The 23,754-nt window shown below is 41.3% G+C and overlaps 1 protein-coding gene across 4 annotated transcripts in view; it reads right to left on the bottom strand.

Annotated features, from left to right (window-relative positions):
* The window catches only part of cblb (Cbl proto-oncogene B, E3 ubiquitin protein ligase), a 187,275-nt gene that overhangs the window by 111,592 nt on the left and 51,929 nt on the right, over nucleotides 1-23,754 (bottom strand). For all 4 annotated transcript variants that reach the window (XM_071337485.1, XM_071337486.1, XM_071337487.1 and 1 more), the window contains exons 4-5: nucleotides 16,838-16,984; nucleotides 1,599-1,755 (exon numbers count right to left, since the gene is read on the bottom strand). In XM_071337485.1, the coding sequence (XP_071193586.1) occupies nucleotides 1,599-1,755; nucleotides 16,838-16,984 (304 nt within the window). The remainder of the gene's footprint in view (nucleotides 1-1,598; nucleotides 1,756-16,837; nucleotides 16,985-23,754) is intronic.

Consider the following 23,754-nt stretch of genomic DNA (forward strand, 5'->3'; position numbering starts at 1 on the left):
TGATGTTCATTGACTATAGCTCAGCATTCAACACCATAGTACCCTCCAAGCTCATCATTAAGCTTTGGGGCCTGGGTCTGAACCCCGCACTGTGCAACTGGGTCCTGGACTTCCTGACGGGCCTCCCCCAGGTGGTGAAGGGTAGGAAACAACACCTCCACTTCGCTGATCCTCAACACTGGGGCCCCACAAGGATGGGTGTTCAGCCCACTCCTGTACTCCCTGTTCACCCATGACTGCGTGGCCACGCACGCCAATAACTCAATCATCAAGTTTGCAGACGACACAACATTAGTAGTCCTGATTACCAATAATGACGAGACAGCCTACAGGGAGGAGGTGAGGGCCTTAGGAGTGTGGTGCCAGGAAAATAACCTCTCACCCAACGTCAACAAAAACAAAGGAGCTGATCGTGGACTTCAGGAAACGGCAGAGGGAGCACCCCCTATCCACATCGACGGGATCGCAGCTTCAAGTTCCTCGGCGTACACATCACTGACAAACTGAAATGGTCCACTCACACAGACATTGTGGTGAAGAAGGCGCAACAAAACCCTCACATTCTTTTACAGATGCACAATTGAGAGCATCCTCTCCGGCTGTACCACCGCCTGGTACGGCAACTGCACCGCCCGCAACCGCAGGGCTCTCCAGAGGGTGGTGCGGTCTGCACAACGCATCACATGGGGAAAACTACCTGGCCTCCAGGACACCTACACCACCCGATGTCACAGGAAGGCCAAAAAGATCATCAAGGACAACAACCACCCGAGCCACTGCCTGTTCACCCCACTATCATCCAGAAGGTGAGGTCAGTACAGGTGCATCAAAGCTGGGACCGAGAGACTGAAAAACAGCTTCTATCTCAAGGCCATCAGACGGTTAAATAGCCATCACTAGCACCTTAGAGGCTGCTGCCCTGTATACATAGACTTGAAATCAATGGCCACTTTAATAATTGGAACACTAGTCTCTTTAATAATGTTTACATATTTTACCCTACTCATCTCATATGTATATACTGTATTCTATTCTAGTCTATTCTATCTTAGTCTATGCCGCTCTGACATTGCTCGTCCAAATATTTATATATTCTTAATTCCATTCCTTTACTCGAAACGTGTATGTATTGTCTGTATTGTTATGAGACTTTTAGATATTACTTGTTAGATATTTTTACACTGCCAGAGCTAGAAATACAAGCATTTCGCAACACCCGAAATAACATCTGCTAAACATGTGTTTGTGACCAATAACATTTGATTTGATGATTTGATTTGAGGCTGTGTCATCAACTGATCATGACCGAGAGTCCCAAAGGGCGGCATACAATTGGACCTACATCGTTTCTCTGAATGCACCCGGGTTGTCCCTTTGACCTATATTCATTATTGTCTTGCTTTATGAAATGGGGTGGGGGAGGCGAGGGTGGAGGGAACCCTCGTTTCAGTTTTCACCTTTCTCAGATAGCTATGACAGTCCATTTATGGCATTTGGGTAACCCGAGGAGGAGGAAAGGGGGAGGATCATTCAGAATTCTACTAAAAGAGAAAGAATGTGAGGGGAAAAAATGTATTAAAAAAGCATGAGAAATTTACCTGGAACAGCCTGGTGAAGATGTCGAACTCAAAGACAGATATGTAGTCGTTGCAGGTGAGATCGATGGTGGACTTAATGGCCATGGCCTCCAGGCTAGAGCTGATGTGATGCACTTCGTGAAGGCACTGTCGGAACACTCTCCAAGGCACGATGGTCCTGGAGGGCACAACCAGACCACAAAGCAAAAGTCAGTGGAGCTAAACGACAGTCTAAAGTCACCAAAGTAACCCTGGTGGTGGCTCATAATAAGCAACTGGGTTTCCAAGCTTTTACTGATAGCAATGACCTTGTGTGGAATATCACAATAAAGTCAGAGCTTTTCATGCTATGTGCAGTGCCTTCAAGTATTCATAACTATGTCACCACAAAATCACATTAACCTTTTACTGCAGTGGGCGAAATCAGGGTCACACAGAGTGTTTCTAAGTAATCTTAAACAAATCTACTTTGAAACAAAAGTATACACCTCACACACATGATTAAGGGCTTAAAAAAAAGAAGACACCTGTACCATTTCAGATATAGAGTTGAAACGTATTCAAGTTCGGGTTTGCATCCCATTATTACACTTTATATACATCACAGAAGACTGAAATATAACAAAACCATTTGACATAGGAAAACTGGATTTTGGCGTATTTTTTTAAATTAATGTTTATTAATTATGAAATAAAAATTCCATTCATGAGGCCACTAGAGGGTGATTTGGTAATTTGCCTGCAGGAAAGGGCTACATCGTCATCTCACTAAACATAATATTTGAGGAGAGGGTTACCATAATCTGGTGTGAAAGTAATAAATAGTAGCCTATCACAATTAATACAACATGACCAATAAACTACAGGCTATTACAACATGAGTTAACAATACTGCATGCCAGCCGCAGTAATAATTTGAGAATTGACTGGGAACCGGGTGGTATACGCTCCAAATTGCGTTATGGTTTGAGGAGAACATTTTGTCAAGGCGGAGATGAGTGGCCGAGACGCTCTCGGACAAGGCGTAGATGAGTGGCCGAGACCGAGGAGCTCGTGGACAACAGTGGATGCATCAATTCAGGCCACAAGTGTAAGCCTAATGACAATCTCAGAATGTCATTACAATATACGTAGGTGTTTTGTAACAGATGTCTCTTTCCATTCATCAAATTGTGGGTGCATAGCGCACTGTTGAAGTTTTGATGCGGAAATTATTTTGTCAGTGGACGAATGTGCGCGGGTAGCCTACAGGAGTGCCATTATTAAGTGATTGTTTGACAATCATTTGAAAACATCATGACTGGTTGTGTTTATGCCACATTAAAAAGGCATAGGCGGCGTGTCCATAAGATACTAGCTAAGCTTTCCCTAAAGTAAATGTTTACATTTACATGTAATTAAAAAATGACATAGCCTAATTAGCTTACTCCTGTCTATACAGAAATAAATACAATCATTCAAAATAGGCTACTACACCAGAAAGCACGATTTGGCTACAGAGGATCATTAGCTTCTTAAAAATGAAAATTGTTTTAAACCTACAGTTGGAAGGGCCCGCAATTTGGGTAGCGCACAACAAATATCAAATACACGATTGTTGAGTTGCGACTGTCAGTGAAAAGCAGAGTCCCAGCCAGGCATATCACAATTTTATTTTTATACAATCGCGGAAAAACTGTTTGGAAAGTGAATAGGTATTGCTGTAAAAAGATGAAAATGAAAAGACTCCAATATTTATTTTAGTAATCAAAATTCTTAACTTAGTTGAGCAAACAGTAGCCTATCTAATTGGCACCAGCGGAGAACATCGGCCACATTCCTAGAATAGGCTACCCTGTCATTTTTGTAGTATAAAAAAAAGGCATGCACGCACTTGGGTGTCCCGTACCTTTAAGAAATGAAATCTACTTTCACCCGACCATAATAAACCTCATTAAATGGGCTTGATCATCAATTTTTTTGTAACTTTTAAATGAATAGTATAGCCATTGATTCTTGCAGAATAGAACTGGTAAATAAATGCCTCACGGGCTTTAGTTCAACTGCCTGCTCCATCACAACCCACGCTTGTTTTACTTGAACAATGTCGTTGTAAACAAACACTGTATATAGCTTCAAATATAGAGTCAGTCCTTGCATCCAAAGCGCCATCAATGAATTTGAGAGTGATTTTATTTCTCCAGCACCACCCCTCACTGCTTACCAAAAACAAAATGGGGGGAATGTGGTCATCCTAAAAAACTACAAGTAAAATTCGGCGTGCTGAACACTATGGCTGTCACACACTATGATCTTTCTAATCAGCCAGCAATAAAGCAAGGGGAACCAAAACCCAAACTGTGAGATAAAACGTCTACGTGCTGTGAGACAGACAGAAAGGTGCACTTCCTGTCACAAGACAAATAACTCAGTGTAATAGATACAGAGTTGTGTGAGCATGGAAAGATAGTTCACAATACACCCTAAACAACCCTCAAGGGAGGTTTCGGTGGTTGGGCCCTTTAGGGGAATTGGAAGCTAACAAGACAACATCACACCTACACTGAGCCTTTTGTCACGAGTAGCCCTGCTTATACGACTGTTACACGGTGGATTATAAAAAGTCAGATCGCTATAATTCAATATCTATGTCATTTTTTATAGGTGGTAGGCTATTCAACTTCAACGGCCGGTCAAAACTAGATAATTCTGCAGGAACCCTTTTGGATAACAAAAGGTGAAATCAAATAACACATACAATTCTAAACCCCAACTCCCACACTTCACCACTCCCCCCGCAAATAATAATAATAATTATTCATTATCACTAATGAAATTTTTTTTAAATATATATATTTAAGCCAGGGATAGCTGCAGCCATTGGGGAAAGTCACGACAGAATTGTCGCCACGAGTCTTTTCTGATGTTTAAGATCACAGGTATCATTTTCAAAATTAGTGGCACCCACTGAGTGACACAGTCAGTCCATGCCAGGCTTTTGAGGGACACTAAGATGATGAAATCCCATGCCTTTGAATACTCTGGGTCTCATTCAGTCAAGGTTCCCTGGGAAAACTTCTAAATAAAGCTAGGTAACATATGTCACCATCAGCATCACATTTCACTTGTCATAAAGCAGTCTTTTTGGGATATGATGACATAGTGGATTATGTCACATTTGGCAAATCACCCTACACAAGGCCCTGCTATGTGGAAGTGATTAAGTGTACTGTAGTGCATTCAGAAAGTATTCACACAGCCTGAATTTAAAATGGATTTCATTTAGATGTTGTGTCACTGATCTACACACAATACACCATTATGTCAAAGTGGAATTATGTTTCTAGAAATGTTTAAAATTAATAAAAAATGAAAAGATGTAATGTCTTGAGTCAATGAGTATTCAACCCCTTTCTTACGGCAAGCCTAAATAACTTCAGGAGTAAACATTTGCTTAACAAGTAAGATAATCATTTGTATGGACTAATTCTGTGTGCAATAATGGTATTTAATATGATTTTTGAATGACTACCCCATCTCTGTAACCCACACATGAAATTATTTGTAAGGTCCCTCAGTCGAGCAGTGTATTTCAAGCACAGATTCAACAATAAATACCAGCAAGGTTTTCCTATGCCTCACAAAGAAGGACACCTATTGGTAGATGGGTAAAAAGCAGACACTGCATATCCCTTTGAGCATGGTGAAGTTACTAATTACATTTTGGATGGTGTATCAATACACCCAGTCACTACAAAGGTACAGATTTTCTTCCTAACTCAGTTGACGGAGAGGAAGGAAACCGCTCAGGGACTTCAACATGAGGCCAATAGTCATATTAAACCAGTTACAGAGTTAAATGGCTGAAATAGGAGAAAACTGAGGATGGATCAACAACATTGTAGTTACTCCACAATATAAACCTAAATGACAGATTGAACCAAAGAAGCCTGTACAGAATCAAAATATTCCCAAAACATGCATCCTGTTTGCAATAAGGCAAAGAAATTACCTTTTTGTGCTGAATATAAACCATTATGTTTCGGGCAAATCCAACACAACATCATTGAGTACCACTCTTCATATTTTCAAGTATGGTGGTGGCTGCATCATGTTATGTATATGCTTGTCATCGGCAAGGACTAGGACGTTTTTAAGGATAAAAAGAAAAGGAATAGAGCTAAGCACCAGCAACACCCTAGAGGAAAACCAGGTTCAGTCTGCTTTCCAACAGACACTGGGAGACAAATTCACTTTTCAGCAGGACACTCCGAGTCCTATTAAAATTCTTGCTTGAAAAATAGTTATTTGCTAAAAAGCTATTTTTGCCCATTTTAACGGAAATCTATTATAGTAAGGTCCTAAATTGATTTGATATTGATATAAAAACCTTTAAAAATTAATTGTGTTTCCAGTAGCAACACCAAAGGCCACTGGCCAAAATTGTTGACCTGCTTCCTTTTTTCTTCCAAGTGGAATTTGTTTGGGAGGTGGAAATGGTATGGTATGGTAACAGATTATCTATGTACTGGGACTGTACACAGTGAAACCATCATTGTAGATTTAGCACTCACTTCCGTCATCATGAAGTGCTTTGAGAGACTAGTCAAGGACCATATCACCTCCACCCTACCGGACACCCTAGACCCACTCCAATTTGCTTACCGACCCAATAGGTCCACAGACGACGCAATCGCAACCACACTGCACACTGCCCTAACCCATCTGGACAAGAGGAATACCCATGTGAGAATGCTGTTCATCGATTACAGCTCAGCATTTAACACCATAGTACCCTCCAAACTCGTCATCAAGCTCGAGACCCTGGGTCTCGACCCCGCCCTGTGCAACTGGGTCCTGGACTTCCTGACGGGCCGCCCCCAGGTGGTGAGGGTAGGTAACAACATCTCCACCCCGCTGATCCTCAACACTGGGGCCCCACAAGGGTGCGTTCTGAGCCCTCTCCTGTACTCCCTGTTCACCCACGACTGCGTGGCCATGCACGCCTCCAACTCAATCATCAAGTTTGCGGATGACACTACAGTGGTAGGCTTGATCACCAACAACGACGAGACGGCCTACAGGGAGGAGGTGAGGGCCCTCGGAGTGTGGTGTCAGGAAAATAACCTCATACTCAACGTCAACAAAACAAAGGAGATGATTGTGGACTTCAGGAAACAGCAGAGGGAGCACCCCCCTATCCACATCGACGGGTCAGTAGTGGAGAAGGTGGAAAGTTTTAAGTTCCTCGGTGTACACATCACGGACAAACTGAACTGGTCCACCCACACAGACAGCGTTGTGAAGAAGGCGCAGCAGCGCCTCTTCAACCTCAGGAGGCTGAAGAAATTCGGCTTGTCACCAAAAGCACTCACAAACTTCTACAGATGCACAATCGAGAGCATCCTGTCGGGCTGTATCACCGCCTGGTACGGCAACTGCTCCGCCCACAACCGTAAGGCTCTCCAGAGGGTAGTGAGGTCTGCAGAACGCATCACCAGGGGCAAACTACCTGCCCTCCAGGACACCTACACCACCCGATGTCACAGGAAGGCCATAAAGATCATCAAGGACAACAACCACCCAAGCCACTGCCTGTTCACCCCGCTATCATCCAGAAGGCGAGGTCAGTACAGGTGCATCAAAGCAGGGACCGAGAGACTGAAAAACAGCTTCTATCTCAAGGCCATCAGACTGTTAAACAGCCACCACTAACATTTAGCGGCCGCTGCCAACATACTGACTCAACTCCAGCCACTTTAAAAATGTGAATTGATGGAAATTATGTAAAAATGTACCACTAGCCACTTTAAGCAATGCCACTTAATACAATGTTTACATACCCTACATTACCCATCTCATATGTATATATACTGTACTCTATATCATCTACTGCATCTTGCCATCTTTATGCAATACATGTACCACTAGCCACTTTAAACTATGCCACTTTATGTTTACATACCCTACAGTACTCATCTCATATGTATATACCGTACTCTATACCATCTACTGCATCTGCCATGCCGTTCTGTACCACCACTCATCCATATATCTTTATGTACATATTCTTTATCCCTTTACACTTGTGTGTGTGTGTAAGGTAGTAGTGTGGAATTGTTAGGTTAGATTACTGTTGGTTATTACTGCATTGTCGGAACTAGAAGCACAAGCATTTCGCTACACTCGCATTAACATCTGCTAACCATGTGTATGTGACTAATAATAAAATTTGATTTGATTTGATTGATTTGGGTGATTTACCCTCTTTGTTCTTTTTCTTCTTTGACTCATACTTCATGAGTACTTCTCCACAGTCAGTGTTTTCTTAGGGGGTGCATGTGGGTGTGTGTGTAGGGGCAGACATTACTGTGTCTGCATATGACTGTTTTAGAAACTAACACACACCTTTATTGTAGATGTAGACTATTTTCAGACTGCCTAGAAGACATAAATTAGGCCATTATATCATTAAACATGAGAGTTTCATTTAAAACCAAGTCAATATTACTGTAAACCTCAATTTACATGAACAGCAGGCTCACAGGCACATTTTAATTTTTGTACCTTTATTTATTCAGGGGAACCCATTGAGACCAGCGTCTCATTTTCAATGGTGCCCCGAGGACAACAATTCATAAAGATTTTCCCAATGACAATAAAAACAACCAAAACTATCATTTACAATTTCGGCACCACAATCGCCATGAAAACTAAAGGCGGACCCACATATGCTGAGCACTTGTTGGCTGCTTTTCCTTCATTCTGCAGTCCAACTCATCCCAAACCATCTCAATTGGGTTGAGGTCAGGTTATTGTGGAGGCCAGGTCATCTGATGCAGCACTCCATCACTCTCCTTCTTGGTCAAATAGTCCTTACACAACCTGGAGGTGTGTTTTGGGTCATTGTCCTGTTGAAAAACAAATGATATTCCCACTAAGCGCAAACCAGATGGGATGGTGCATCGCTGCAGAATGCTGTGGTAGCCATGCTGGTTAAGTGTGCCTTCAATTATGAATAAATACAGACAGTGTCACCAGCAAAGCACCCCCACAACATCACACCACCTCCTCCATGCGTCACGACGGGAACCACAAATGCGGAGATCATCCGTTCACCTACTCTGCGTCTCACAAAGACACAGCGGTTGGAACCAAAAATTGAGAATTTGGACTCATCAGACCAAAGGACAGATTTCCACTGGTCTAATGTCCATTGCTCGTGTTTCTTGGCCCAAGCAAGTCTCTTCTTCTTATTGGTGTCCTTTAGTAATGGTTTCTTTGCAGCAATTCGACCATGAAGGTCTGATTCACGCAGTCTCCTCTGAACAGTTGATGTTAAGAAGTGTCTGTTACTTGAACTCTGTGAAGCATTTATTTGGGCTACAATCTGAGGCTGGTAACTTATCCTCTGCAGCTGAGGTAACTCTGGGACTTCCTGTCCTGTGGCATTCTTAATTAGAGCCAGTTTCATTGTAGGGACTGCACTTGAAGAAACTTTCAAAGTTCTTGAAATTTTCCGCATTGACTGACCTTCATGTCTTAAAATAATGATGGACTGTCGTTTCTCTTTGCTTATTTGAGCTGTTCTTGCCATAATATGGGCTTTATCTTTTACCAAATAGGGCTATCTTCTGTATACCACCCCTACCTTGTCACAACACAACTGATTAACTCAAAAGCATTAAGAAGTAAAGACATTCCACAAATTAACTTTCAACAAGGCACACCTGTTAATTGAAATGCATTCCAGATGACTACCTCATGAAGCTGGTTGAGAGAATGCCAAGAGTGTGCAAAGCTGTCATCAAGGCTAAGGGTGGCTACTTTGACGATTCTCAAATATAAAATATATTTTGATATGTTTAACACTTTTTTGGTTACTACATGATTCCATATGTGTTATCTCATAGTTTTGATGTCTTCACTATTATTCTACAATGTAGAAAATTGTAAAAATAAAGAAAACCCCTGGAATGAGTAGGTGTGTACAAACGTTAGTAGTATAATTGCCTTACTAAAGAGCTCAGTGACTTTTAACTTGGCATCGTCATAGGCAGGGTTGGGGAACAACTGATTACATGTAACCCGTTACATGTAAGGGATTACAAAAAACGGTAACTCTAATCCGTTACGTTACCAGCAAAAAATATTGTAATCACATTACAGATACTAGGTGATCACTTTGACGATTACTTTTAAATTCAGAAATTGACACTTCTGTTTTCTCAATGACATTGAAAAAAGGCGCAAGTTCAAGTTTGTTCCACCTGAGCGAGTCTGACCACAAGTCAGAGACCACTATGATGACACGCCAAATGTGTTTGATAGATCGCGGGAAAAGAGCAGGAATAGGCTTTTGTAGGCTACAGTCCAAGCTGTGTCTTCCAATGGTGCGACTGCTGTCGGCATCCAAAGATTATCCAACTTGAATAAACGCTTGGAGGTAAGGATGACAGCAGTGGTGTAGGCTACAGGCGATACGGATATCACGTATTATTGATATCTACATAGCGCATTGATGTGAATCACACTGCTTCTCTCTCATTTAGCTATTTGCGCCTTATGGATTGTGGTTGTTGTGGATGGCTGTTCACAGATCTAAATGTGTATTTGAACCAAATGATGGTTCAATTCAAGAAGTTTAAGCTGCCTATCAATCATTGTTTTTGAAACCAGTGGACATCAAGTGAAAAATTAGCTCTTGCAACAGCTCCATAGTGCGGATCCCAACCTATAGAATAAAAGTGGGGCTTTAATTTCTGAATCTAATTCATGGTGATACATTTCTTTTATCAATAGGCCTAATGGACACATGCTCAAACTCAAGACACTTTCGATAGACTTAAAGGGGCAATCTGTATTTGCTACATCCATTTTTGGACGTATATATATACAGTGGGGAAAACAAGTATTTGATACACTGCCGATTTTGCAGGTTTTCCTACTTACAAAGCATGTAGAGGTCTGTGATTTTTATCATAGGTACACTTCAACTGTGAGAGACGGAATCTAAAACAAAAATTCAGAAAATCACATTGTATGATTTTTAAGTAATTCATTTGCATTTTATTGCATGACATAAGTATTTGATACATCAGAAAAGCAGAACTTAATATTTGGTACAGAAACCTTTGTTTGCAATTACAGAGATCATACGTTTCCTGTAGTTCTTGACCAGGTTTGCACACACTGCAGCAGGGATTTTGGCCCACTCCTCCATACAGACCTTCTCCAGATCCTTCAGGTTTCAGGGCTGTCGCTGGGCAATACGGACTTTCTGCTCCCTCCAAAGATTTTCTATTGGGTTCAGGTCTGGAGACTGGCTAAGCCACTCCAGGAACTTGAGATGCTTCTTACGGAGCCACTCCTTAGTTGCCCTGGATGTGTGTTTTGGGTTGTTGTCATGCTGGAAGACCCAGCCACGACCCATCTTCAATGCTCTTACTGAGGGAAGGCGGTTGTTGGCCAAGATCTCGTGATACATGGCCCCATCCATCCTCCCCTCAATACAGTGCAGTCGTCCAGTCCCCTTTGCAGAAAAGCATCCCCAAAGAATAATGATTCCACCTCCATGCTTCACGGTTGGGATGGTGTTCTTGGGGTTGTACTCATCCTTCTTCTTCCTCCAAACACGGCGAGTGGAGTTTAGACCAAAAAGCTCTATTTTTGTCTCATCAGACCACATGACCTTCTCCCATTCCTCCTCTGGATCATCCAGATGGTCATTGGCAAACTTCAGACGGGCCTGGACATGCGTTGGCTTGAGCCAACGCTTGGGGACCTTGCGTGCGCTGCAGGATTTTAATCCATGACGGCGTAGTGTGTTACTAATGGTTTTATTTGAGACTGTGGTCCCAGCTCTCTTCAGGTCATTGACCAGGTCCTGCCGTGTAGTTCTGGGCTGATCCCTCACCTTCCTCATGATCATTGATGCCCCATGAGGTGAGATCTTGCATGGAGCCCCAGACCGAGGGTGATTGACCGTCATCTTAAACTTCTTCCATTTTCTAATAATTGCGCCAACAGTTGTTGCCTTCTCACCAAGCTGCTTGCCTATTGTCCTGTAGCCCATCCCAGCCTTGTGCAGGTCTACAATTTTATCCCTGATGTCCTTACACAGCTCTCTGGTCTTGGCCATTGTGGAGAGGTTGGAGTCTGTTTGATTGAGTGTGTGGACAGGTGTCTTTTATACAGGTAACGAGTTCAAACAGGTGCAGTTAATACAGGTAATGAGTGGAGAACAGGAGGGCTTCTTAAAGAAAAACTAACAGGTCTGTGAGAGCCGGAACCCAAAATAGAAGCTTGTTTTTTCTCCAATGTTTGTAAACATTGTACATGTAAACATTGCAAATGTACACAAACAATGTATAGCCTCATAACATGGTTATAACAATCATTTGATATTTCATTTTAATATCAGATTGCTGTCTGAGTAGAGAAGTGCAACCGAAGCACAGAATTTGTCTGATGCCGAGCAGAAATTACAATAAGAAGCATTTTAGATCTGCGTTTACAAAACGCAGCAAGATATTTATGTGTTTTATCTTTTTTTCCTGCATGAAAAACAAAGAATTCTGCACTAACACTAAGTTTAACTTGTTAGTTATCTAAGTAAGTGGCTGAATTAATGACGGGGCATCATATTGTGTTGGCTTTCTACTATGTTTGAGAAGTCAAAGCCCTTTGGACGAGTTATCTGTACAGCTGCCATCTTTTGATTTCCTTGCATTTTTTCGTTTTTCGTTTGCACTTGTTAGCATATTTAGCTAGCCGCCTCCATGGAAATTCGCTATTACTTGTGTTACTTTTTTTAGCATTCTCGTTAATAGACGCCCAGTCGGCTTCTTATACGTTTTTGGCACCCCCTCGTGTACTAAGCATCAAAGCTGGGAAAGAGAGAATGAAAAACAGCTTCTATCTCCAGGCGATCAGACTGTTAATCAGTCATTATTAGCCGGCTTCCGCACCGTAAACAATGCTAGATTGTTCTGTTAAAATGTCATTTGATCTCTGAAAAATGTAACTAATTGATTACTCACTTCATGTGTAAATTCTATATTCTCGACATAGCTCATCCTATATAACTACTGTTGTACATATCTTTTTCCAACATATATATTGTCCACACTGTCTATACACACACCACATATTTATATCCTGGAATCTGATTTTGCTCGTTCGGATATTTCTGAATCTCGTTTCTTATTTTTTGGGGGAGATTATTTGTGTATTGTATTGTTAGACATTTACTGCACTACTGGAGCTAGAAAGAAAAGCATTTCACTGCACCTGCTTTAACATCTGCTAATCCGTGTATGCAAAAAATAAACTCTGATTTGATTTGGAACCAGCACACTAAAGCACATCATCACTACTAACCAAGACACTTCTTTGTAGTACACCAAACACATCATCATTACTGACCATGTCCAAGACATTTTGATACACATTATGGATTAATTGGCTAAGCAAAAGCTAATCAAACTAGAAAAGTGAATTTCCTGAAGAAAATGTAGTGTGCTTGTTTTAAACTATTTATGGTTTGAAAAGTTTTAATTTGTTTGTTGTTTTAATGTTTGTAGCTGGAATGGTTAAAGAGCAGTAACATTTAAAATGTCTACCACTTTGTTCTTATTTTTGGTATTGAAACCAGGAAGTTTTACACTAATTTATGATAATTACCACTGTTCCTATTTTATAAAGGTTTTGAAGAATTTGAAGTGAGGATAGCCTGAACAGGTTAAAGTTGGCTTGGTGTCTCAAGCTTGAACGATTCAATAGTTACTATTGGTGGGTAATTTTACACTAATTTATACTAATGTATAAAATTAAGTTTAACCCATGTAGATTTATGCAAATGTTAAATGGTAATTGTTTAAAAAGTATAAATAGTATCATAAATCTGTTTAAAAGCACTCTAAGTTGGGTCAAACTGAACATGTCAATGTTGATTTGGTGTTAATAGCTTGAACGGTGTAGAGCAGTAGCAAATTGAAACTTAAAAAGATGAGAGAGATGATGAGAGAGGACTGTAATTTTCATCATAGGTACACTTCATAGGTACACTTCAAATATGACAGACAAAATGAGAAAAAAATTCCAGAAAATCACATTAGTAAGTAAGCACTTCATTCTAAGGTTGTATTCGGCGCACGTGACAAATTAACTTTGATTTGATTATCTCTGCCTCAATATTAATAAAAACACAAGCCACTAATAATAACAACGCCAGCTTATCGGAACACGTTGCCATATAAACTCAGCAAGAAAATAAACTGCCCTTTTTCAGGACCCTGTCTGTCAAAGATAATTAGTAAAATCCAAATAACTTCACAGATCTTCATTGTTAAGGGTTTAAACACTGTTTCCTATGCTTGTTCAATGAACCATGAACAATTATTGAACATGCACCTGTAGAACGGTCGTTAAGACACTAACAGCTTACAGACGGTAGGCAATTAAGGTCACAGTTATGAAAACTTAGGACACTAAAGAGGCCTTTCTACTGACTCTGAAAAACACCAAAAGAAAGATGCCCAGGGTCCCTGCTCATCTGCGTGAGCGTGCTGCAAGGAGGCATGAGGACTGCAGATGTGGCCAGGGCAATAAATTGCAATGTTCGTACTGTGAGATGCCTAAGACAGTGCTACAGGAAGACAGGACGGACAGCTGATCATCCTCGCAGTGGCAGACCACGTGTAACACCTGCACAGGGTCGGTTCATCCGAACATCACACCTGCGGGACAGGTACAGGATGGCAACAACAACTGCCCGAGTTACACCAGGAACGCACAATCCCTCCATCAGTGCTCTGACTGTCCGGAATAGGCTGAGAGAGGCTGAACTGAGGGTTTGCAGGCCTGTTGTAAGGCTGGTCCTCACCAGACATCACTGGCAACAACGTCGCCTATGGGCAAAAACCCACCATCGCTGGACCAGACAGGAATGGCAAAAAGTGCTCTTCACTGACGACTTGCAGTTTTGTCTCACCAGGGGTGATGGTCGGATTCGCGTTTATCGTCGAAGGAATGAGCGTTACACCAGGCCTGTACTCTGGAGCGGGATCGATTTGGAGGTGGAGGGTCCGTCATGATCTGGGGCGGTGTGTCACAGCATCATCGGACTGAGCTTGTTGTCATTGCAGGCAATCTCAACGCTGTGCATTACAGGGAAGACATCCTCCTCCCTCATGTGATACCCTTCCTGCAGGCTCATCCTGACATGACCCTCCAGCATGACAATGCCACCAGCCATACTGCTCGTTCTGTGCGTGATTTCCTGCAAGACAGGAATGTCAGTGTTCTGCCATGGCCAGTGAAGAGCGCGGATCTCAATCCCATTGAGCACGTCTGGGACCTGTTGGATCGGAGGGTGAGGGCTAGGGCCATTCACCCCAGAAATGTCCGGGAATTTGCAGGTGCCTTGGTGGAAGAGTGGGGTAACATCTCACAGCAAGAACAGGCAAATCTGGTGCAGTCCATGAGGAGGAGATGCACTGCAGTAATTAATGCAGCTGGTGGCCACACCAGATACAGACTGTTACTTTTGATCCCTTTGTTCAGGGACACATTATTCCATTTATGTTAGTCACATGTCTGTGGAACTTGTTCAGTTTGTCTCAGTTGTTGAATCTTGTTATGTTCATACAAATATTTACACATGTTAAGTTTGCTGAAAATAAACACAGTTGACAGTGAGAGGACATTTCTTTTTTTGCTGAGTTTACATTGCAGCTGCAATGCTGGTTGTAGAGTGACTGGAAGTAGGGAGAATGCACATTTTATGGCTTATAAAAGTGTCGAACAAAGTATTGACAGTGCTGAATAACTTAAACATGAACTTACTCATAAAAATAGCAGCTCTGCTGTATTCGTTGAGTCTCTCTCTCTAGGCATAATTTGAAATGTTTTGAAATCTCACAGTATCAACTTTGCTATGCATTCAAGGCTTATTTTTAAAGTCTATGGTTCGAGGAAACGGTGCATATCTTAGCTATCTAATTGGCCAGGGGTAGGCCTATAGGGCTGCTGAATCAAGTGCACCTACCTCCAACAGCGTGAAACAAAAAACTAGGAAAGCAAGGCTTTATCGTTGTTTTTTTTACTGAAATGTTTGGTGATCGACTAGGAATGCCTTGGAGATCGACCAGTCGATCGCATTCAACAAGTGCAGAACTTGTGATTTAAAAAATATATTTTATGGCTCTTTCTTGCCCACTCAAATGCATTGGTATCCATAGCAACAGCTCCGTTTCGACTGCTCAATGACGAGACATGAGAGAAATGTTAGTTGGCGTTAGCTCCAACAAACAGCTGTAACTTTGATTGGTAGCAGATCATTTTGTCCTGATTCCAGATCTGAATAGCAGAGAAGTAGACAAAAATGTCATACCAAAGACAGTACAAGTACAAGATATGCAGAAACTGCTTCTCCAATAGAAATCCCCGTTCACGCTTGTAGGCGATGTCATTGCGACATTAGCTAGCTAAGCTCATGCGCAGAAACACGTCATTGGATCTAACTGTCCTCTCGAGCCAAACTGCGCATGTGCAGGCCGTCAAATCAAAGGCACTCCTCTTCGATATAAAGTTGTTTTTGACGAAAATGAATAAATAATAATAATCTAATAAATATAGTTGCAAACAGCAATGTTGGGGTTCAAGCTGTTGGCCCACTGCGCCACCATCAGCAAAAATTGGACACAACGCCCAAGGATGAGGTACTTCTGTACTCCTTACCACGCTTGGCAAATATCAGAACTCAAAATCAACCAGATCATGCAATATGCTTTTGATGTAATTTTGACAAAAAAATTTATGATATTGACTACTTAACGCATATTCTTCTCCTGAACCGCTGGACCCAGTCTCCTTTTCACCTCATTTACTTCACAAAAGGCACATCTCAATAGGTAGTCCAGGTATGTCATGACACAGCACAAGTGGGGGAATGGGCCTTTCCTCTTTAGTTCTATATTGCTCCTCAAGCAAGGGGGGAGGCCGATGACATCACGGATTCCCATCAGACCAAATCTTTGAATGCCCTACTCCTTGAAGTTTGAAGTTGTCTAAATAACACTATTTTGCTCAAAGCATATTTTTTTTACCCTTTAGTGTAAACAACCAAACCAATGGTACAACCAATGGTAAGATTTCAGTCACAAAACTGTTGCCATTGGTGTACCACATTGATGGTGGATGAGATTTTGATGTTTTATTTATGTCATTGAACTGATAACTTGCACACCACCACAAAATAATATAAGGATGAAACATACTTTTCTCCAAAAAATCTCCTCCAGAATTCGCCGGCGTCTGCTTTGGTGATGCGGAACGTGTTTCCCTGGAACTGACCCCCGGGAAAGATGGCCTTGATCTCTGCCAGGATGTGGCTGAAGATGAGTGAGAGCTTGGTCAGGTTACGCCTGTCAGTAGAGAGAGAGAAGGAGAGATGAGTAACCCTTTAAAATATTAACATGATTAACCTTGTCTGAGACTTGAAAAAGGTCAAATCTGGCAAATCTGGTGCAGTCCATGAGGAGGAGATGCACTGCAGTAATTAATGCAGCTGGTGGCCACACCAAAAATATTTGTAGGTCAAACTTACATGGTAAATTACCAAATAATCAATGCTGTGCTAGCCTATTACTATGTAGTAACTCATTGCAATGAATTCTTAATACAGAAAGTAAATACCAGAAAGTACCCATTGTTTCTATACAATATCTCAGAAAATACCAGCTGAAACAGGACTGTAACACATAATGTATTCCATGGAAAGGTGACTCGGAATACACAATGTATTCCATGGAAAGATAACTGGGAATATGGCCGAATATAAACAGTGTAGTTATTCCCTCAGCAAGGCAATCAAACAAGTGAAATGTCGGTACAGGGACAAAGTGGAGTCACAATTCAATGGCTCAGACATAAGACGTATGTGGCAGGGTCTACAGACATTCACGGGCTACAAAAGGAAAACCAGCAATGTCACGAACACCGACGTCTTGCTTCCAGACAAACTAAACACCTTCTTTGCCCTCTTTGAGGACAATACAGTGCCACCGACGCAGCCCACTACCAAGGACTGCGGGCCCCTCCTCTCCTTCTCCGTGGCAGATGTGAGTAAGACATTTAAACATGTTAACCCTCGCAAGACTGCCGGCCCAGACGGCATCCCTAGCCGCGTTCTCAGAGCATGCGCAGACCAGCTGGCTGGTGTGTTTACGAACATATACAATCACTCCCTATCCCAGTCTGCTGCCCATACATGCTTCAAGATGGCCACCATTGTTCCTGTACCAAAGAAGGCAAAGAAGGCAGGGTAGCAGTGGTTAGAGCGTTGGACTAGTAACCGAAAGGTTGCAAGTTCAAATCCCCGAGCTTACAAGGTACAAATCTGTCGTTCTGTTCCTAGGCCGTCATTGAAAATAAGAATTTGTTCTTAACTGACTTGCCTAGTTAAATATAAATGTTTTTAAAAAAGAAAGAAAAAAAGACTATCGCCCGGTAGCACTCACTTCTGTCATCATGAAGTGCTTTGAGAGACTAGTCAAGGATCATATCACCTCCACCTTACCTGCCACCCTAGACCAACTTCAGTTTGGGCAGTATACCGCCCCAACAGGTCCACAGATGATGCAATTGCCATCACACTGCACACTGCCCTATCCCATCTGGACAAGAGGAATACCTACGTAAGAATTCTGTTCATTGACTATAGCTCAGCATTCAACCATAGTACCCTCCAAGCTCATCATTAAGCTTGGAGGCAATTGTGCAATTGGGTCCTTGACTTTCTGACGGGCTGCCCCCAGGTGGTGAAGGTAGATCTCCACTTCGCTGATCCTCAACACTGGGGCCCCACAAGGGTGCGTGCTCAGCCCACTCCTGTACTCCCTGTTCACCTCCAACTCAATCCTCAAGTTTGCAGACGACACAACAGTAGTGGGCTTGATTACCAACAACGACGAGACAGCCTACAGGGAGGAGGTGAGGGCACTCGGAGTGTGGTGTCAGGAAAACAACCTCTCACTCAACATCAACAAAACAAAGGACCCTATCCACATCGACGGGACAGTAGTGGAGAAGGTGGAGGCTGAAGAAATTTGGCTTGTCACCTAAAACCCTGACAAACTTTTTCAGATGCACAATTGAGAGCATCATGTCCGGCTGCATCACCGCCCGGTACGGCAACTGCACCACCCTCAACCGCAAGGATCTCCAGAGGGTGGTGCGGTTTGCACAACGCATCACCAGGGGAAAACAACCTGCCCTCCAGGACACGTACAGCACCAGAATAAAATGTGGAAATTACCTTTACCAATCATCGGAGTTGAGACATTGAACTACACAATATTTGAGCCATGGAACCATACAACCAATGGCATAGGACCTGGACTCATAGTTTTTTGTTCTGAAAACATAGTTACATTTTGAAGTCAACTATCACTTTAACAATCAGCATTGGCAAACCATGACATAAACTCGGGCACTAACACTCTCCATAACACTTTGTAAGCTAGGTGCAGCTAATGTTTGCAATCTTATCCGTGTCCTAAAGGGCGTGTCGGAACAGCAGGATAAATATGCAGAGCCGCGCACCGGAATGGATGACAGTGTCTAACAGCATCTGCATTTGCCACAGCAGGCCTGGAGCCAATTTGAAACTGAAAAACAACACGTCTCCTAGTCCAGTCTAGGACTTCAGATGAGGTACTTACATGGCTCAAGTGAGCGTAGAAGATCCACAAAGTGGGAAAACACACAGATCATTACAGTGTCATAGAAGGTTGCTACCCTACCCGCAGTGCTCTTGTGGGCCACGTCCAACAACATGCTGCTGAATGGGAAAACGTGCTCCTGAATGGGAAAAAGGCCCGCCACTTCAGTCTTGACTTCGGTCGCCAGTTGTACAGTGTTTCTTCCGACACATTGGTGCAGCTGGCTTCCGGGTTAAGCGAGCAGTGTGTCAAGAAGCAGTGCGGTTTGGCAGGGGCGTGTTTCGGAGGACGCATGGCTCTCGATTGACTATGACTTTTCAAATCACCCAGTAGTGCTATCTGCAGAGTTAGCTCCAGGTAAATGTTGCAATTCTTCAGCCATTCCTGGACCTGCGACCAAAAACAAGCTACCTCTGGACAGTACCAAAACAAATGATTTAATGATTCTGTCTCGTCGCAGCACAATCTGCCGAGCTGGGATGGTTGTAACCCCCATATATATAACATTATATTTTTGAATCCGGCGTCGTTTTGCGTATCAGTTCATAAACCATGTGCCATGGAATCGGTACAATGAAAATCTCTTCCCAACTATTTTGCTATCAATATGGCACAGCTGTAATTTTTTTGGTCCTTAAATGAAACTGGTATACTTTTTTATTTATCACAATTTTCTTTTCTTTTGGTCTTTAATTTTTGTCAGTTTTGGTCTTTAATTTATCAATTACTATATTTGAGTTTAACCACAATATTTGTTGCATTATTTGTTATGTCTTTTCTGGTGGATTAAACTGAAATTGCGACAAACGTCCTATGGCTTGTTTTAAAAATTGCGATATTTTGGAGACTGTTTCATTTGAAAATAACCAAAAATGAGAGGTTGTAATCTGAATGAAGAGAAAAAGTTCATTCTTGAACATGGGGTGAGAGATTCTTACTAATCTAATAGAGAACCAGTTCGGTTTAAGTATAACTTCTGTATGACTGACACCTTTAGTGAGAGGTCTAATGGTTTAATATTGAATAATTTCTGCCCTTCGAATGCATATTCATTATATAAATAGGCCCATTTCATTTTGTCTGGCTCGCCGTTCCAAATAAAATTGAATATTTCTTGCTCATATAAATTACAAAACAGGTCACTAGGTGTAGGCAAGACCATTAGCAAATCGGTTAATCAGGGTGATTTTTTCCCCAAACAGACATGTATTTTCCATTCCTTTGTAGCAAGATTTTACAGTTGAAGTCAGAAGTTTACATACACTTAGGTTGGAGTCATTAAAACTCATTTTTCAACCACTCCACAAAATTCTTGTTAACAAACTATAGCTTTGGCAAGTCGGTTAGGACATCTACTTTGTGAATGGAAGTAATTTTTCCAAAAATTGTTTACAGACAGATTATTTCACTTATAATTCACTGTATCACAATTTCAGTGGGACAGAAGTTTACATACACTAAGTTGACTGTGCCTTTAAACAGCTTGGACAATTCCAGAAAATGATGTCATGGCTTTAGAAGAATCTGGTAGGCTAAATTACATAATTTGAATCAATTGGAGTTGTACCTGTGCATGTATTTCAAGGCCTACCTTCAAACTCAGTGCCTCTTTGCTTGAAATCATGGGAAAATCAAAAGAAATCAGACAAGACCTCCACAAAAAATTGTAGACCTCCACAAGTCTGGTTCATCCTTGGAAGCAATTTCCTAACGCGTGAAGGTACCACGTTCATCTGTACAAACAATAGTACGCAAGTATAAACACCATGGAACCACGCAGCCGTCATACCACTCAGGAAGGAGACGCGTTCTGTGTCCTAGAGATTAACTTATTTTGGTGCAAAATGTGCAAATCAATCCCAGAACAACAGCAAAGGACCTTGTGAAGATGCTGGAGGAAACAGGTACAAAAGTATCTATATCCACAGTAAAACGAGTCCTATATCGACATAACCTGAAAGGCCGCTTAGCAAGGAAGCATCATGTTGTGGGGGTGCTTTGCTGCAGGAGGGACTGGTGCACTTCACAAAATAGATGGCTTCATGAGGGAGGAAAATGATGTGGATATATTGAAGCTACATCTCAAGACATCAGTCAGGAAGTTAAAGCTTGGTTGCAAATGGGTCTTCAAAATTGACAATGACCCCAAGCATACTTCCAAAGTTGTGGAAAAATGGCTTAAGGATAACCAAGTCAACGTATTGGAGTGGCCATCACAAAGCCCTGACCTCAATCCCAGAGAAAATTTGAGGGCAGAACTGAAAAAGTGTGTGCGAGCAAGGAGGCCTACAAACCTGACTCAGTTACACCAGCTCTGTCAGGAGGAATGGACCAAAATTCACCCAACTTATTGTGGGAAGCTTGTGGTAGGCTACCTGAAACGTTTGACCCAAGTTAAACAATTTAAAGGCAATACTACCAAATACTAATTGAGTGTAAACTTCTGACCCACTGGGAATGTGATGAAAGAAATAAAAGCTGAAATAAATCATTATCTCTAATATTATGACATTTAACATTCTTAAAATAAAGTGGTGATCCTAACTGACCTAAAACAGGGAATTTTTACTACGATTAAATGTCAGGAATTGTGGAAAACTGAGTTTAAATATATTTGGCTAAGGTGTATGTAAACTTCTGACTTCAACTGTATATACATGTTGTGTAAGGTGCTGTAAAAGCGAATTCTTTGCTCGTTGTCTCAGCTAAAGCTGGAAAAAGCTAACATGATCACAGGTAGTGCTGCTGCAAATTTGTTGTTTGTTTTGTTTTATATTTTATTCTATTATTTATGTCTGCCACAATCTGTGAATGTGGAATGTCTTTTATTTGTTGATTGAAAAACAAGAAAACTTTAAATAAAATTGGTGCATTTTTCCCCATATTCCATTCAGTTCGCTTTATTTTTATAAGATATTACACTTGATCTTTCTTGAATACGTTTCTCCATTTCTTTTTGATTTTCCTCTAGCTTATTTTGTGCCTCTATGGTACAGTTTTTATAACTATCTATCTGTTCAGTTAGTCAATTTCCTTAATTAATATGGTCTCTTTTGACCTAAATTGCTTTTGTTTTAGAGATGAGTACTGAATGGCATGACCTCTAAAGGCAATTTTAAAAGTGTCTCATACAATAAGGGGATCTGCTGGTCCTATGTTGTCGGAAAAATGAATTATTATGAATTATCCTGTCCTACTTTTAAACAAGTTATCATCTAATAGGCTTTGATTACATTTCTAATCTCCTCGCCCGCGTGGAAATTCTGTAAGAGTAATGTATATGCCAATTATTTGATGATCCGACCTCATTTTGTCCCCATCAACACTTTTTAAACATTTGGTGCCAGCGAGAATGACAAAAGAAAGTAGTCAAGATGACTAGCTTGATTGAGCCTCTGCTATGTATATCTAACTAGGTCAGTATATTTAAGCCTCCATATAGCTACTAGTTCTATTATATCCATGACATTTGTGATTTTCTGAAGTACATGAAGGTGATAGTTTGCAATGTGATTTTCTCTATGTTCAATTGGGGTATTTAAAACTGGATTTATAATCCCCCACCATAATAATAGAGTATTGTATTGCTTGTAGGGTTGATAAATGATTATATATATTTTCAAAAAAGTGTGGATCATCATCATTTGGACCGTATAGGTTAATGAGCCAAATCTGTTTATGGTCCAATAAATCATTTAAAATCATCCATCTGCCTTGCAGATCTGACAATTTGCACACTCGGATCAGAATTACTGTTAATGAATATCATCACCCCTTTTGAGTTTCTTTGCCCATGGTAGAAGTATATTTCACCCCCCCCAGTCCTTTTTCCACACTGTTGAATGGGTTTCCTGTAAACAATAGATATCAGATTCCTTCTCTTTTAATCCAGGTAAATACTAGTCATCTTTTCTTATCTGCTAAGCCATTACAATTATAACTGGCTAAACTTTCACTATTTACCATAATGAGATTCAAGTTTCTAATCTATTTATCATAATATATGTTTGTAAACTTACCATTAAAAAGTACCATAGTGATTGAGTGTCCATATAACTGTACCATGATAAAATGTTCTCCACTATTCCACCCGCTAAACCCCCCCATCCCAAGTTGTGTTGTCATCCCAGTGACCAGCAGAACACCCCCGTCCCCCCGGATCCCAGGGCCCCCGAGAGACCGGGACCCATCCTTTGAAAAGAACACACAGGGCCACCACAGAACAGAAGCAGATCAACCGCCAAAAGCATTTCCATCTCCCTCACCTCGATTTGTATTATATATAGTTATTAAGAAATATATATATATAAAAAAATATTGCGTATCTTAATTTCCACAATTAACGAATAATATGCGTAATAATGTATGGCAGGTGATGTGAATGATTGTTACCTGTAACTAGGATTGCCAATACAAAAATAACATTTTTGGCAAGCAATTATTATTTTAGCAAACCGTTATTGTGATTCATC

This window comes from Salvelinus alpinus, chromosome 13 (assembly GCF_045679555.1).
Source record: "Salvelinus alpinus chromosome 13, SLU_Salpinus.1, whole genome shotgun sequence".
Taxonomy (NCBI): domain Eukaryota; kingdom Metazoa; phylum Chordata; class Actinopteri; order Salmoniformes; family Salmonidae; genus Salvelinus; species Salvelinus alpinus.